This window comes from Lithobates pipiens, unplaced genomic scaffold, assembly GCF_037356315.1.
Source record: "Lithobates pipiens isolate NorthernLeopardFrog02 unplaced genomic scaffold, aLitPip1_a1.2 Scaffold_27, whole genome shotgun sequence".
Classification (NCBI taxonomy): domain Eukaryota; kingdom Metazoa; phylum Chordata; class Amphibia; order Anura; family Ranidae; genus Lithobates; species Lithobates pipiens.
The window spans coordinates 102,981,719-102,996,542 of record NW_027507788.1 but is presented as its reverse complement, the minus strand read 5'-3'; the positions used below and the strand labels follow the sequence as shown (position 1 = coordinate 102,996,542).

At 44.9% G+C, this 14,824-nt stretch overlaps 1 protein-coding gene across 1 annotated transcript in view; it reads left to right on the top strand.

Moving 5' to 3' along the window:
- Positions 1-14,824, top strand: part of LOC143934034 (C-Jun-amino-terminal kinase-interacting protein 4-like) — a 167,814-nt gene that overhangs the window by 78,415 nt on the left and 74,575 nt on the right. The window contains exons 11-13 of the mRNA XM_077457281.1: positions 1,442-1,499; positions 3,724-3,876; positions 7,951-8,002. Of these exons, the coding sequence (XP_077313407.1) occupies positions 1,442-1,499; positions 3,724-3,876; positions 7,951-8,002 (263 nt within the window). The remainder of the gene's footprint in view (positions 1-1,441; positions 1,500-3,723; positions 3,877-7,950; positions 8,003-14,824) is intronic.

Genomic DNA, 14,824 nt, shown 5'->3' with positions numbered 1-14,824 from the left:
GTCGTAGCACAGGGTGAAAATGTTGGTATTTTTGTTTTTATCTTACGGTATATATCTATATTTTATATTAGTCCATACATTGTGCACCAATGGGTTGAACAAAATAAAATTCCTCCGTTACTCTATCCACTTATTCAATGTGGATAGGCGAATCGCTCTCACTGTGGCATTGTATTCTGACAGTGGGAAGACTACCCCTATAGCTGATGGCACTGATCACTCGGGAAAAACTCAACAGGCTGTTTGTACACAAGTCAATCGATAGATCGACTTGTGTGCAACCAGCCTGCCCATACATGGATAATTCAACCAGTGCCTGCTGAACCAGCCGAATTTCAATCCATTTATGGCTTAAATGAGAGAAATCCTAGATGTGTATGGCTAACTTAAGGCAGCAATGGGGCCCTAGGCAATGCAACAGTTTTGGCTCCCCTACCCCTTTGATTGATGTTAATAAGATTTTGCAATAAACACAGAAGCTGTTGCATTGTCTGGACTGCCTTGACACCTCTTCTCCTCCACCCTATCAGATTTCAAATGCCTACAAGTACATCCCCCCTAAGGAAGTGACAGGCAGTTATACAGCTTTTACCAATTGTACTACCCTCCTGGTTATTGATCACCCCCCTGAACATCCATTGAGCCTTAGACTCCTAGTTTGCCTTGTGGGTGATCTAGCTATGTCACTATGCCACAGGTCCAGATGGATAGGAACAAAGTTTTCTTGATGAATGTTCATTTTTTCTTATATATTTTTAGCTTCTATGGGTGTATATGATAATTAATTGGTAACAATACATCAGGTTGAAGTTGGCAATTGCAGTTAGAGATGCAGTTTATTTATTTTTCTGGTAAAGGTTTAATTGTGAACACTCATATGCATCAATTTGTGATTGTTCTGAAGTGATACCATCACCCTACTTCTCTACCTCGGTAAATCGGAGAACAAATTATATTAGTTGAAAAAAAAAAATACAAGGCTTTCTCTGAATGGCATCAGTGCCGAGCAGACAACCCCTTGTGGTTACTATGCAGAAGTGCAGGTGCGTCCCACACTGGACCTAGAAGCCTGCTGCTATCATTGTAATAGCAATGACTACTACGGTGCTTTGCAGGTTCCATAGGGGTCAGATATGGACATTGGTCCAATCTGGATTTATGTAACTATGCTATAAAAAGAACTTGCCAACTTGCCTAAATTTCAGCTTTAGTAATGCAACTAACAGTTACATTAAAGAGCAAACCCGTTCTTTGTCCATTTACCTAATCCATACATACAGGGTTTGTGCTATTGTTGCTGAACTACATTCATAAAGCTTTTTTGTTCATACTCATAAGATTACAATTCTGTTAATTATAGAGACTTTAGTAATAGTAATTCAGTGGTGTATATGGGAAGAAATGTTTGTTTTTGTCAAAATATACTATCCTTTTGTTCCAGGAGTTGGAAATCATGTAGATGCTCTTATGGTGGAGAATGCACAGCTCAGAGATGCACAGTAAGATTTGCTGTTATGTTATCTTTTTGACTTGAAATTAATTAGTCTCAGAAGAAGGGATATGTTAATTATTGTGACCATTACATATATTGAAATATTTTGAACATACATTTACATAAAACAGTAAGTGCTGTTTTATATTGCATAACTTGGCGTTTGCGTACATTAGAAGGCTGCATAGTGTCTGTTTCTATAAGGCCTCCTTCACATAGGTGTATCTTCGCATACATCCATGCGAAGGGCTGTCTTCACCCGCACTGGATCTACGGGCGTTCTTTGCATCCTTTTATAGGCAGCCACTGGTGTGTTCAGGGATATACACCTACACCTGCATGGCTGTCAAATTAGGAGCAGCAGTTGTGTCTGTGCAACTGCTGCATCTCAATTATTATTCTTATTATTATTATACAGGTTTTATATAGTGCCAACAGTTTGCGCAGCACTTTACAACATGAGGGCAGACATTACAGTTACATTACAATTTGGTACAAGAGGAATCAGAGTGCTCTGCTCGTTAGAGCTTACAATCTAAAAAGGAAGGGTCAATTGATACAAAAGTAATAGCTGTGGGGGGATGAGCTGATGGAGGAAGTAAAAAGGTGTTAGTTAGAAGCAGGATCTGGTTCTTTGAAGAGAAGGGTTTTCAGGGATCGCCTAAAGATGGGTAGATTAGGGGACAGTCGGACAGATTGGAGTAGGGAGTTCCAAAGGATGGGAGAAGCTCTGGAGAAATCTTGGAGGCGAGCATGGGAGGAGGTGACAAGGGAGCTAGAGAGCAGGAGGTCTTGGGATGACTAAAGAGAGCGGCTTGGTTGGTATTTTGGGACTAGGTTAGTGATGTAGCTGGGGGCAGAGTTATGGATGGCTTTGTAGATTATTGTTAGTACTTTGAATTTTATTTGTTGGGTGAGTGGAAGCCAGTGCAGGGATTGGCAGAGAGGGGTGGAGGACACTGAATGGCTTTCATTATTTACTGAAGGGGGGATAGTCTATGTAAAGGGAATCCAATGAGGAGGGAGTTGCAGTAATTGAGGCGAGAGATGACCAGGGAGTGAATTAGAAGCTTGGTGGTGTCATTAGTTAAAAAGGGGCGTATTCTGGAAATGTTGCAGAGGCTATGGCGGCATGATTTGGACAAGGCTTGTATGTGGGCCTGAAAGGACAGATCGGAGTCTAAGATTACCCCTAGCACCCTGGCATGTGGGGACGGACTGATAAATGTGCCATTGATCTTGACAGAGAAGTCAGACGAAGGGGCACGTGGGGGAGGAAATGTTAAGAGCTTGGTTTTAGATAGATTCCGTTTGAGGAAGTGGTATGACATCCAGGCTGATATGTCTGTTAGTAGATCAGGTGAGGAGATTGATGGGGTGAGCTGAGGGGCAGAGAGACAGATTTGGATGTCATCAGCATATAAATGGTAGTGAAAGCCATGGGAGGCTATCAGCTGACCCAGGGAGGATATAAATGGGACTACCTGTATGCAGGTACCTGGAACACTTCTGTGTGGGTGAAGAAGACCCCTCACAAGGATACAGGGCCTTAAAATGAACAAGCAAAGGAGATATGATTTTGTTGCCTGGGTTTTGACCTTTGAAGCAAAATGCTTATAATACATAGCTGAATGAGGGCTTGGTTTAGAGTTATTTTATTTTTGTTCAGAGGGTATATATACTTTATAGTGCATAGTCTGGACACCGGATTACTTTGTAGATGGTGGAGGGGTTCAGCTGTTCTCTTTTTCAGTAATATTTGTAGATTAGAGCTCCACAGATCTCCGTGATCCCTGGTCACTTAAAAAGACATTGAAGTCTATTAGCAGAGGATGTTTATTTCATTAATGCTGCAGCTTTATAAGGTTTTTTTTTTTTTTTTTTTTTTGTAATGCAAGAAGAAAACTGTATGCTTGCAGTACCGGACAGCTGCACAAAATGCCTGTGTTCATTCACACCTTCCACTCCATAATTTGGCCTCTGAGATGAAGGCTATATATGGGGCTGGGCAATAATCACAGAAGACGCTCGTTCTCTGAAAACCCTCATTAACCTATGAGGGCTGTTGAATATGCGAACAGACAATCTGACTACCCTCTAATACTCAGGTTGATGGGACTGGGAGCAGAACTAAAAACTGGAGCATTCTGAAGGCACAAAGGAGGGTGGATTAGAAAACTTCTACTGATAAAGTACTCCTTATATATATGTGTTTTTTTTTTTATGTACAGGAGTGAAGTTGATATGGCTAGGAAGAGCTTGATTGCGAGAGTTGAGGAGCTGACAGCAGAGAGAGAGACTCTTAGACGTGAGGCCGAGAATACAGCCCAAAATCAATCCCGCTGTGAGTTCAGGCTGAGAGAGACAGAGCAGGAGCTGCACATGTGAGTATAAAACGCTGCAAATACTGTATATTGTACCTGGCAAGAGGCTGAAAGTCAATCTGGGACAACATAGTAACCACTCTCAGATCAGACCTGTCAAGCTCCGGTACTGGGTTCTTCTGGTCAAATCTGATTCTCTTTGGGTTCCACTCAAGAGTCCTTTCTTATGCTGGGGGTGTTATCAGATATTACCTGTGCTCTCATGGTAACTTAATGGAGTAAATCAGAATGTGTACACTTTTTTTTACATAGGTAGCCTTACAATATCAGATGTCTGTCATGTGGAGGCCTCACTCTTCCTGTTTCTACACCATGTTGCTTCAGTAGTTAAAGTGGTTGTAAACCCTTACAAACCACTTTGACCTACAGGTAAGCCTAGATTAAGGCTTACCTGAAGGTCCAAGAAATATCTCCTAAACCGTGTAGGTTTAGGAGATATTTGCCAAAAGACAGGCACACTGAGAGCGCCGCTGTTAACGGCGATATGCCGCGAGTGGCGGCTCCCATGCGCATGCGCGGGAGTGACGTCATCACGGCTCCGTCGAATAACAGCGCCGGAGCAGCGAGACCCACCAAGAAGATGGAGGCTCCGTACACAAGGGGACATCGGTGACTTCACTGGCTCCTGTGTCAGGTAAGTGACACATAATGGACTACTATGCAATGCATAGTAGTCCATTATACTTTACCTTTGCAGGGAATCAAAGAGGAAGTAAACCCATCGGTTTACTTCCTCTTTAAGTTGGTCATACAAATTAACTTTTGTATGAATAATCGTACAAACATTAGTATGCAAATTCTCAGTACATTTGTTTACTTGATTAATGTAGTTTCTGAAGTAATTAACCACTTGCAGACCGGACCATTTTGCTGGTCAAAGACCAGACCACTTTTTGCGAATCGGCACTGCGTCGCTTTAACTGACAATTGCGCGGTTGTGCGACGTGGCTCCCAAACAAAATTGACGTCCTTTTTTTCCCACAAATAGAGCTTTCTTTTGGTGGTATTTGACCTCTGCGGTTTTTATTTTTTGCACTATAAACAAAAATAGACCGACAATTTTGAAAAAAACTCATAATTTTTTACTTTTTATTATAATAAATATCCCCCAAAAATATATATAAAAAACATTTTTTTCCCTCAGTTTAGGCCGATACGTATTCTTCTACATATTTTTGGTAAAAAAAATCTCAATAAGCCTTTATTGATTGGTTTGCGCAAAAGTTATAGCGTTTACAAAATAGGGATAGTTTTATAGAATTTTTATTAATAATTTTTTATTATTTTTTTTTTTACTAGTAATGGCAGCGATCAGCGATTTTTATTGTGACTGCGACATTGTGGGGGACCCATCGGACACTTTTGACACATTTTTGGGACCATTGTCATTTATACAGTAATCACTGCTATAGAAATGCAGTGATTCCTGTGTAAATGACACTGGCAGTGAAAGGGTTAACCAGTGGGTGGCAGTGTAGGGGTTAAGTGTTCCTAGGGGTGTGTTACTAACTGTGGGGGGGTTGGGCTTTCATTTAGTGAACACTGATCTCTGCTCCAATCACATGGAGCAGAGATCAGCGTCACTAGTTGCTAGGCAGAATGGAGAAATGTTGTTTACACAGCATTTCCTCCATTCGGCCGCTCCGTGAGACGATCGCGGGGATGCCTGCGGCGAACGAGTCCGCGGGTCCCGCGACCGGACTCACGGGGGTCCCGACCAGCGCGGGAGCACGCCGCCGGCGGCGCGCTCCCGATGGCAGGGCGGCATTGAATATTGGACGTACCTGTACGCCAATATGCCTGCCCGTGCCATTCTGTCGACGTACATCGTCGTGCGCTGGTCGGGAAGTGGTTAAAATTTTAGTTTGCTTTAACATTCAGTTTTGTAATGAATGGACTTTCCCAAGTGAAAACCACATTAAAAAAATGTGTTCGTTCGAGAAAATGTTTGTATCCTGCTCCTTTAAAATTTTTGCATCACTGCAGTCGAAAACTGACTTGACCCAACTAAAAATTCAAAAATAGAATGAACGTTCTCAAAGGGAAAAATTTCAAGCAAAATTCTACTAGAGTGTGGCCAGCTTTAGGAGTCACCGATCTGTCCGTAGATGAGAAGTTCAGAGCTTTCACTGAGTTTCATGATCTGGATAATTTTCTGGGCCATTTGCTTGGGGAAATGTTTGAAGCTGACATTTTTAGAAGCACTTTATCAATCTAAGCCCTAATATTTAAAAATGTATATCTTGCTTTGATGAAGGCTTCTTAGCCAAAACACGTCAGCATAGCCTGTACCCATGTAACCAAATAAAGGACTTTTATTCAAGAGCATTTGAGTCGCCAGCCCTTTTCTGATTCAATTAAGAATATATATCTGTTTTGGTTTATTTTCTGTTAATATTTCACATTGTATTTTAATATTGTAGCACTAACCCCCGAAGGAGCTGCTGGTTTAATTTGGGCTTACCGTTACCCTCTTGTTTGCCTCTCCGTCTAGGGATTCCTGTGGTAGATGGCCCAAAGGAATGTGGAAACTGACACTGAATCTTCTTTTGGGTTATTTATTTGAAACAGAAACAGAGTCTTTCAATAAAGGGTAGAGGGTTAGGAGTGAGTTCAGGTACTTTGGACTTCAAAAATAATTTAAGTCCTTATAGAAAATCCAGAGAATAGCAACCGTTTCACAGCTGGATCTCACAACCCCCGGATAGACCTCCTCTCACTAGGACTAGCAGCCGGTAGGGTGCTTGGCAAAGTCTCTGCCACAGACTTGTGATGTACACTTGAGCGTTACTGAGGGACGTAGACAAATTTTAAGAGCTATCATGCAGTACCAGGTTCTCTCAGCCGATCCGGCGGTACAGTATGAGTGTTGATCCAGGTTGCGTCCTTCAACTGAACCTCCAGGCTCTTTCAGAGAAGCCAGCCTTGCACACGGCCTTCTCCTGAAGAGTCCTCCCCTGGGGTTTTCCAGTTGCTGGGCCTCTCCCTTCAGATGAAACTACACTAGACCACCTTTGGATCAATAGGCCCCGAAATCCATTCAGGCCCTGTCCCTGCAGTTGTGTTGCCTCGAGCCAGCCAGCCCCGAGACTCGGAATGCATGGTTCCACACCCTCAGGCCAGGAGGGCCATGGGGCTGGGTTTAGGAGGACCCCCATAACCAAACGGATAATCTCCGTAACCCCGAAGCACGTGGCGTCGGTACCTTTAAATACCACCCCCCAGAATGCACAGCAGGAGAACACTCCTACTGGGCTGGCTCTGAGGGAATCAGTGGCATTCAATACACCCAGCAAGACTGCGTTTCTACCCTTGCCGGCAGCGACAGTGACACCTGCGGTCAAGTAGAACCCAGCTGGACTGGTACTGAAACCAGATAGGAGCTTTTTGTCAGAAATTCTGATCGTGTGTAGGCTCCATCGGACATATTCCATTGGACCATTTCCATCGGAATTTCGGATACACAAAATTTTGAGATCTGGATCTCAAATTTTCCGACAACAAATCCGTTGTCGGAAATTTCGATCGTGTGTACACAATTCCGAAGCACAAAGTTCTAAGAATGCTCGGAATCAAGCAGAAGAGCCGCACTGGCTATTGAACTTTTCTCGGCTTGTTATACGTCACCGCGTTCTTGATGTTTGGAATTTCCGACAACATTGTGTGACCGTGTGTATTCAAGACAAGTTTGAGCCAAAACCCATCAGAAAAAATCCCATGGATTTTGTTGTCGGAATGTCTGATCTTGTGTACGTGGGATTAGAGCGTCTTTACAGCTCCTCTCCACTAGTTCTGGGTTTTTTTTTTTGTGTTTTTTTTTTTTTTTTTACAGCTAGAAAACGCTCCAGCCAAAAGCTGCTGAAAACAGCCTCCGTGTGCATGGACACATAGGATAACATGCTGGGGAGTTTGACTACAGAAAAAAACATCTGAAGCCAAAAACGGCAGCTGTAAAAACATCCATTGTGCATGAGGGTATAATGGTTGTCAAAGGGGCCTTAGCTGAGATCTGGTTCATGGTTTTTTTTTTTTTTTTTAAACTTAATTCATATGAAGTGATTTCTTATGTTTCAGGACTCGAATGGAACTGGATGAAGCAAGAAAGCTGTGCAGGGAAGATGCGGAGGTAAGTGCGTGTGTGTATATGCATATATATGCTTGTCACAGAAATGGCTAAAATGAGTGTATTTGGAATTATTAGACCCACTGCTGTGTATACGTTCTCTGACCAATATTTGTAATTCTTGTTTGCAATGTATGCATTCCACACACCTCTGTCATACTATATAATCCCTGTTTTAGTCTTGAAACTTCCTATATCACATGTCTGTGCTTTGGGCTGTAAATCAGCAATATCATGAAAGGATGCTTGTTCATTTAGCAGGCAGTTGACCTAGAAAACTAAATGCCGAAATAAGAACTGACACTTTGAACGTTTTCTAAGAATACCGAAAAGGCAAAATGATAACAAAGCATTCAGTGTGCACAAAAGCAGTTTAAAATAATAGGTTCATGTTTGCAGGTGATTCCTTGCCTTTCCATGTCCAACCTGTATGGGAACGAGCTGTGCATTCATTAGGAGTCAGTAGTCTACTGTGTGAGAAAGATGAAAGGAGGAGGGGGAATCAAATTCCAAGATGGCGACTGCCTACTACAATCCCGACTGACACAGACTCCCATCTCTCACCTTCATCCTGCTGTATGCTGACCGCAAAAAATTAAGATTTGGAAAGGGGCCTGGAGCTAGCAGTTTGCAGCCACTTCCCTAACCCTTTACCACCCAAAAATGTTTACATATACAGTATCTCACCATTATTTTCCAGCACTGTCTTAACCCTCTTAGGCATGGAGTTCACCAGAGCTTCACAGGTTGCCATTGGAATCTTCTTCCACTCCTCCATGATGACATCACGGAGCTGGTGGATATTAGAGACCTTGCGCTCTTCCACCTTCCATTTGAGGATGCCCCACAGATGTTTAATAGGGTTTAGGTCTGGAGACATGCTTGGCCAGTCCATCAACTTTACCCTCAACTTCTTTAGCAAGGCTGTGGTTGTCTTGGAGGGGTGTTTGGGGTCGTTATCATGTTGGAATACTGCCCTGTGGCCCAGTCTCTGAAGGGAGGGGATCATGCTCTGCTTCAGTATGTCACAGTACATTAGGGTTCCCTCTATAAACTGTAGTTCCCCAGTGCTGGCAGCACTCATGCAGCCCCAGACCATGACACTCCTACCACCATGCTTGTAGACAAGACACACTTGTCTCTGTACTCCTCACTTGGTTGTCACCACACATGCTTGAGACCATTTGAACCAAATAAGTTTATCTTGGTCTCATCAGACCACAGGACATGGTTCCAGTATTCCATGTTCTTAGGCTGCTTGTCTTCAGCAAACTGTTTGCGGGCTTTCTTGTGCATCATTTTTAGAAGAGGCTTTCTTCTGGGATCACAGCCATGCAGACCAATTTAATGCAGTGTGCGGCGTATGGTTTGAGCACTGACAGGCTGACCCCCCCCCCCCCCCCATCTCTTCAATCTCTGCAGCAATGCTGGCAGCACTCATACGTCTACTTCCCAAAGACAATCTCTGGATATGATACTGAGCACGTACACTCACCTTATTCGGTCGGCCATGGAGAGGCCTGTTCTGAGTGGAACCTGTCTTGTTATGCTGCGTACATACGATGCGTACACACCGGACAATTCGACCGTGTGTGGGCTCCGGCGGACTTTTTCTTCCCAAAAGTCAAAGGCGGACTTTGAAAGAAGTCTTGACTCAAAATTGTCCGGCGGACAATCCGCTCATCTGTGTGCTAGTCCACTGGACTTTTCAAATGAACGGACTTGCCCACACATGGAGTAAAGCCTGTTCATTTTGATCGTGACTCCAGGTAGACGGGACTAGTGAAGGAAGTCAATGTCGCCACCTCCATCGGCGAGATTGACACCTTGCTAGCCCCGTCGCCTAGTATGGATTTTAAGGGGAACCCCTACGCCGAAAAAACAGCGCAGGGGTCCCCCCAAAGTCCATACCAGACCCTTATCCGAGCACGCAGCCTGGCCGGTCAGGAAAGGGGGTGGGGACGAGCGAGCGCCCCCTCCCCTCAACCGCGACAGGCCACGTGCCCTCAACAAGGGGGGGGTGCTTTGATGAGGACAAGTGCCTCTTCCCGACAACCCTGGCCGTTGGTTGTCAGGGTCTGCAGGTGGGGGCTTATCAAAATCCGGGAGCCCACTTTAATAAGGGGGCCCCCAGATCCCAGCCCCCACCCCATGTGAATGAGTATGGGGTACATCGTACCCTACCTATTCACCTGAGGGAAAAAGTGTCAATAAAAAAAACACAACACAGGTTTTTAAAGTAGTTTATTAGACAGCTCTGAAGGCCTTCTTCCGACTTCGGGGGTCTTCTCGCCAGGCTCCTCCGCTATCTTCTGCTCTTTTACTAGCGGAGGAGCCCGGCTTTCTCCTTCGTCGTCGCCGTCCGGGGGTCTTCTCCCCACTTCGGGGTTCTTCTTCCGACTTCTCCCGCTCTTCGGTTTTTCTGCCGGGCTCCTCTGCTATCTTCTTCCAGCTCTTTTACTAGCATTGGCCCGGTCTTCTCGTTCGCAGAAGACTGGGCCAACGCTAGTAAAAGAGCTGGAAGAAGATAGCTGAGGAGCCCGGCAGAAAAACCGAAGAGCGGGAGAAGTCGGAAGAAGACCCCCGAGGTCAGAAGAAGACCCCCGGACGGTGGCAACGAAGGAGAAAGCTGGGCTCCTCCGCTAGTAAAAGAGCAGAAAATAGCGGAGGAGCCCGGCGAGAAGACCCCCGGAGCTGTCTAATGAACAACTTTAAAAACCTGTGTTGTGTTTTTTTGACACTTTTTTTCCTCAGGTGAATGGGTAGGGGTATGATGTACCCCATATTCATTCACATATGATGGGGGGCCGGGATCTGGTGGCCCCCTTATTAAAGGGGGCTCCCGGATTCCAATAAGCCCCCCACCCACAGACCCTAACAACTAACGGCCAGGGTTGTCGGGAAGAGGCCCTTGTCCTCCTCAACATGGGGACAAGGTGCTTTGGGGTGGGGGGGCCGCAGACCCCCCCTTCCCCAAAGCACCCACCCCCATGTTGAGGGCATGCGGCCTGGTGCGGTTCAGGAGGGAGAGCTCTCTCATCCCCACCCCCTTTCTGTTCCAGCCGGGCTGCATGCTCTGATAAGGGTCTGGTATGGACTTTGGGGGGACCCCCACACAGTTTTTTCGGTGTAGGGGTTCCCCTTAAAATCCATACTAGGCGACAGGGCTAGCAAGGTGTCAATCTCGTCAATGGAGGCAGCGACATTGACTTCCTTCGGTAGTCCCATTTACCTGGAGTCACGTTCAAAATGAACGGACTTTACTCCGTGTGTGGGCAAGTCCGTTCATTTGAAAAGTCTGGCGGACCTCTGCCAAAAGTCCGGCGGGTTGTTCACCGGAAATGTCCAGTCGTGTGTAGGCAAGTCTGCTCGTTCGGAAAGTCCGGCGGACCTCCGTGGCAAAGTCCGGCGGATTGTCCACTGGCAAAGTCCGGTCGTGTGTGGGCAAGTCTGCTCATTCGGAAAGTCCGGCGGACCTCCGGGGCAAAGTCCGGCGGATAGTCCGCCGGATAGTCTGATCATGTGTATGCAGCATTAAACCTCTGTATGGTCTTGGCCAGCATGCTGCAGCTCAGTTTCTTGGCAATCTTCTTAAAGCCTAGGCCATCTTTATGTAGAGCAACAATTCTTTTTTTCCGATCCTCAGATAGTTCTTTGCCATGAGGTGCCATGTTGAACTTCCAGTGACCAGTATGAGAGAGTGAGAGCGATAACACCAAATTTAACACACCTGCTCCCCATTCACACCTGAGACCTTGTAACACTAACGTGTCACACAACACCGGGGAGGGAAAATGGCTAATTGGGCCCAATTTGGACATTTTCACTTAGGGGTGTACTCACCTTTGCTGCCAGCGGTTTAGACATTAATGGCTGTGTGTTGAGTTATTTTGAGGGGACAGCAAATTTAGAATGTTGTACAAGCTGTACACTCATTACTTTACATTGTAGCAAAGTGTAATTTCTTCAGTGTTGGCACATGAAAAGATATAATAAAATATTTACAAAAATGTGAGGGGTGTACTCACTTTTGTGAGATACTGTATTTATAGTATCCTCAGAATGCCATGCAGAGGGGGTCTGGACATATAAGCTCAACTGCTTAGGCTACATAGAGTGATAGTACAACGCAGTGACAATTCCCTTGGGCTTGGTCCTGTGCTAACACAGACCCTCAGCAGCTTATCTGCACCAGTCTACGTTGTAGGATCTACCTTTCTTTCTTGTCAATCGCGAGACACCGCTAGTTTCAAACCTTTGGGATAATGCTACTACTTAAAGGAAGATTGAAAAAAAGCAAAAATTGTGGACCAGACCAGCATATACCCCCTTCCTACCACCAGCATACCTCCTTTGCTATAATGAGCGTCTTTTGATTTAAGACCTAACATACTTTTTCGAGCAACTTTTTCCTCTTCAATCAAGATTTATCTCTATGTAACTTTAAGAGGTTTGTTTGAGTTCTCGCAGCTCCCCAGCACAGTTGTCCTTAATTTTGACTATTGATCTTACTGTGACCGTACCTTGCTAGACACCGCAGGTGACTTTGGGTCACAGGGTGCCACTTGATAACTTTCAAGACTGGTTTTGGCTAAGTTAACTTTGTAGTGTTTTCCAGGTACAGGGCATTGCTTTATTCTTAAGTCTGTGTCTTAAAACTCCCTTCTGTGTGTGGCTCCACCCTCCTTTTTATTAGCTTGACTGGCTTTTTTCAATTCCCCCTTTTCCCGATAGTTTGGGTTAACCCTGTGAGTGCTGAGATAATTCCACTGGGTGAAGTGTTGCACATACTCACTACGCTGCCTTATTTATGCTAGACAGTGGCAAAGAAGCGTGTGTCCATTGCTGTTTTGCTATAAGAGCTACCTGGAACTTTGTTAGATGATCTGTTCTTATTGTCCTCCTGCAATGACTCTTTGTCAAAGCCACTTAATCCTGGTCCAGTGCATTGTCTGCCAGCTGCCCAGGTTCCAGGAATTCAAGGCTTAGCTTCCTACCTTGGGGGCTGTCCAATGCTTACCGGACTTGCTGCAACATGTCTGATTCTTTACAAAAAGAGGACAGTCTGGCTACACCGGATGCATCGGATGCACGTAGCATACAGGCTGTTGTCCATTTAGTATTGTTGGTATTCTGAGTCCTCTCTGTCTCCATTGGGTGTTGGTGGGCTTGCCCCCTCTCAGAAGTGGGTTTTTACTGCAGTCATGCATTCCTTTATGTCGCAAATTGCCCAGCTAATCTCTGGCCTTGGCCAAACCAGCTTCAAATGGGTAACAGCGGACTCTGTGACTTAGCCTATGGCCTTAGCTGCTTCCAAACCTTTGGCTGTGCAACTCTGCCTGAATTGCTTAAGTCATTAACTGATGAGATTTGCACTTGAAAGAGTCCACGTTTTCTACTTTTACTCCAAAATTGAAAGAGCTTTTTTGGCCCTTATTGGTGCATTGTGACACACCCTAAAATTGGAAGACAAACCTGTCACTTTCACCAGTGCTGTCTCTAGCATTGGGTCCTACATGGCCTCTTAGGGCACCAAAACGTTCTTTTTACACAGTTGTTGTTTTTTATTTTTATTTTTTATTTTTTGTATGAAGATTGAAAGCACTTGGGTTTGGGTTTTTTCGTGTCCCAAACACTTGTTGGCTCTCTATCCTTTTTTATGAGGGTTTTGTCACTAAATGGTCCAATCCAATTGTAATTGTTTGGTAAAATGAAGCCTCTAAATACCTTTTTGTCATGTATATTCAGGCTGGTCACTTAACTCCTGGCTGCTCTCCTACTCCGATCCCCGGGCTACAGCAGGAGGGGCCAAGATCTCCCTCTGACATCAGCCTGGAGGTCCTGTGACCGCCTTACTGGCTGCTCAGCCCCTCCCGCTGTAGCCCTGGATCGGAATAGGAGGGAGTCACGTTACCGGCCTGAAAATACATTACAAAAATGTATTTACAGGCTTTGTTTTTAACAAACAATTACACAGTGCAGGATGGTAGCTTAAAAGAGAAGGGCTGGCAGAGAATTTTTTTTAAAGTTTAGATTTTTACTAACAGCAGCGAGGTGGGGGGGGGGGCGGAGACAGAGACACAGACTCCTGAACTGATAGGCAGGGAGGGGAGGGGAGGGGGAGAGGACGAGGGACAGCAGAGGTGAGCTGCGGATGATGGATGCAAGTAAACTGACCACGGTGTCAGGGCTCAGCAGCCATGATGAACCTTTGTCAGTTTACAAGGGGTGCTGAACCAGGCAGGATCAGACAGTTTTTTTACAGATTCCAGAGGTACAGGTTAGACAGCACAAGCACTTTTCTGTTTAACCTGCTATACAAGGACTTGTTCTCCTTTTTTAGGGTTACAACCACTTTAAGCATTATGTAACCTGTGCTGATGTTGACCTGCAGATCATTGATTGCATTGACTAGTTGTCTTTAAAATTTTAGCTATGATGGTTTGCAGGAAGCTTCCTGCTTACTGTCTCTCATAGGTATACTGTCTGTGAACTTTCAGAGGGCTCTGTGGCTCTATGGATGAGATGCTGGACTGTAAGCAAAGCATTTTACCCCACGTGACCTTTGAGGGACAGCCTCTTTGGGTTAACATTGGATGCTTTCATTATGAAAGAAATGAGGTGAAAAGTACCCACTTTCTCCAGCAGAAAAAGCAGAGGGATTTAGCTAACTGTCAAGTGTTTTTCAAACTTGTTGTCAGGTCATGCCCTGTGGATTTTGTTTGACAATGCCATGGCAATCAATTATAAGAACGAAACAAGTAGTTTTGTTGCAGCAAAGAAGATAGATTGAATTCTGTCCAGCCACAGAAACATGTTTTAGCT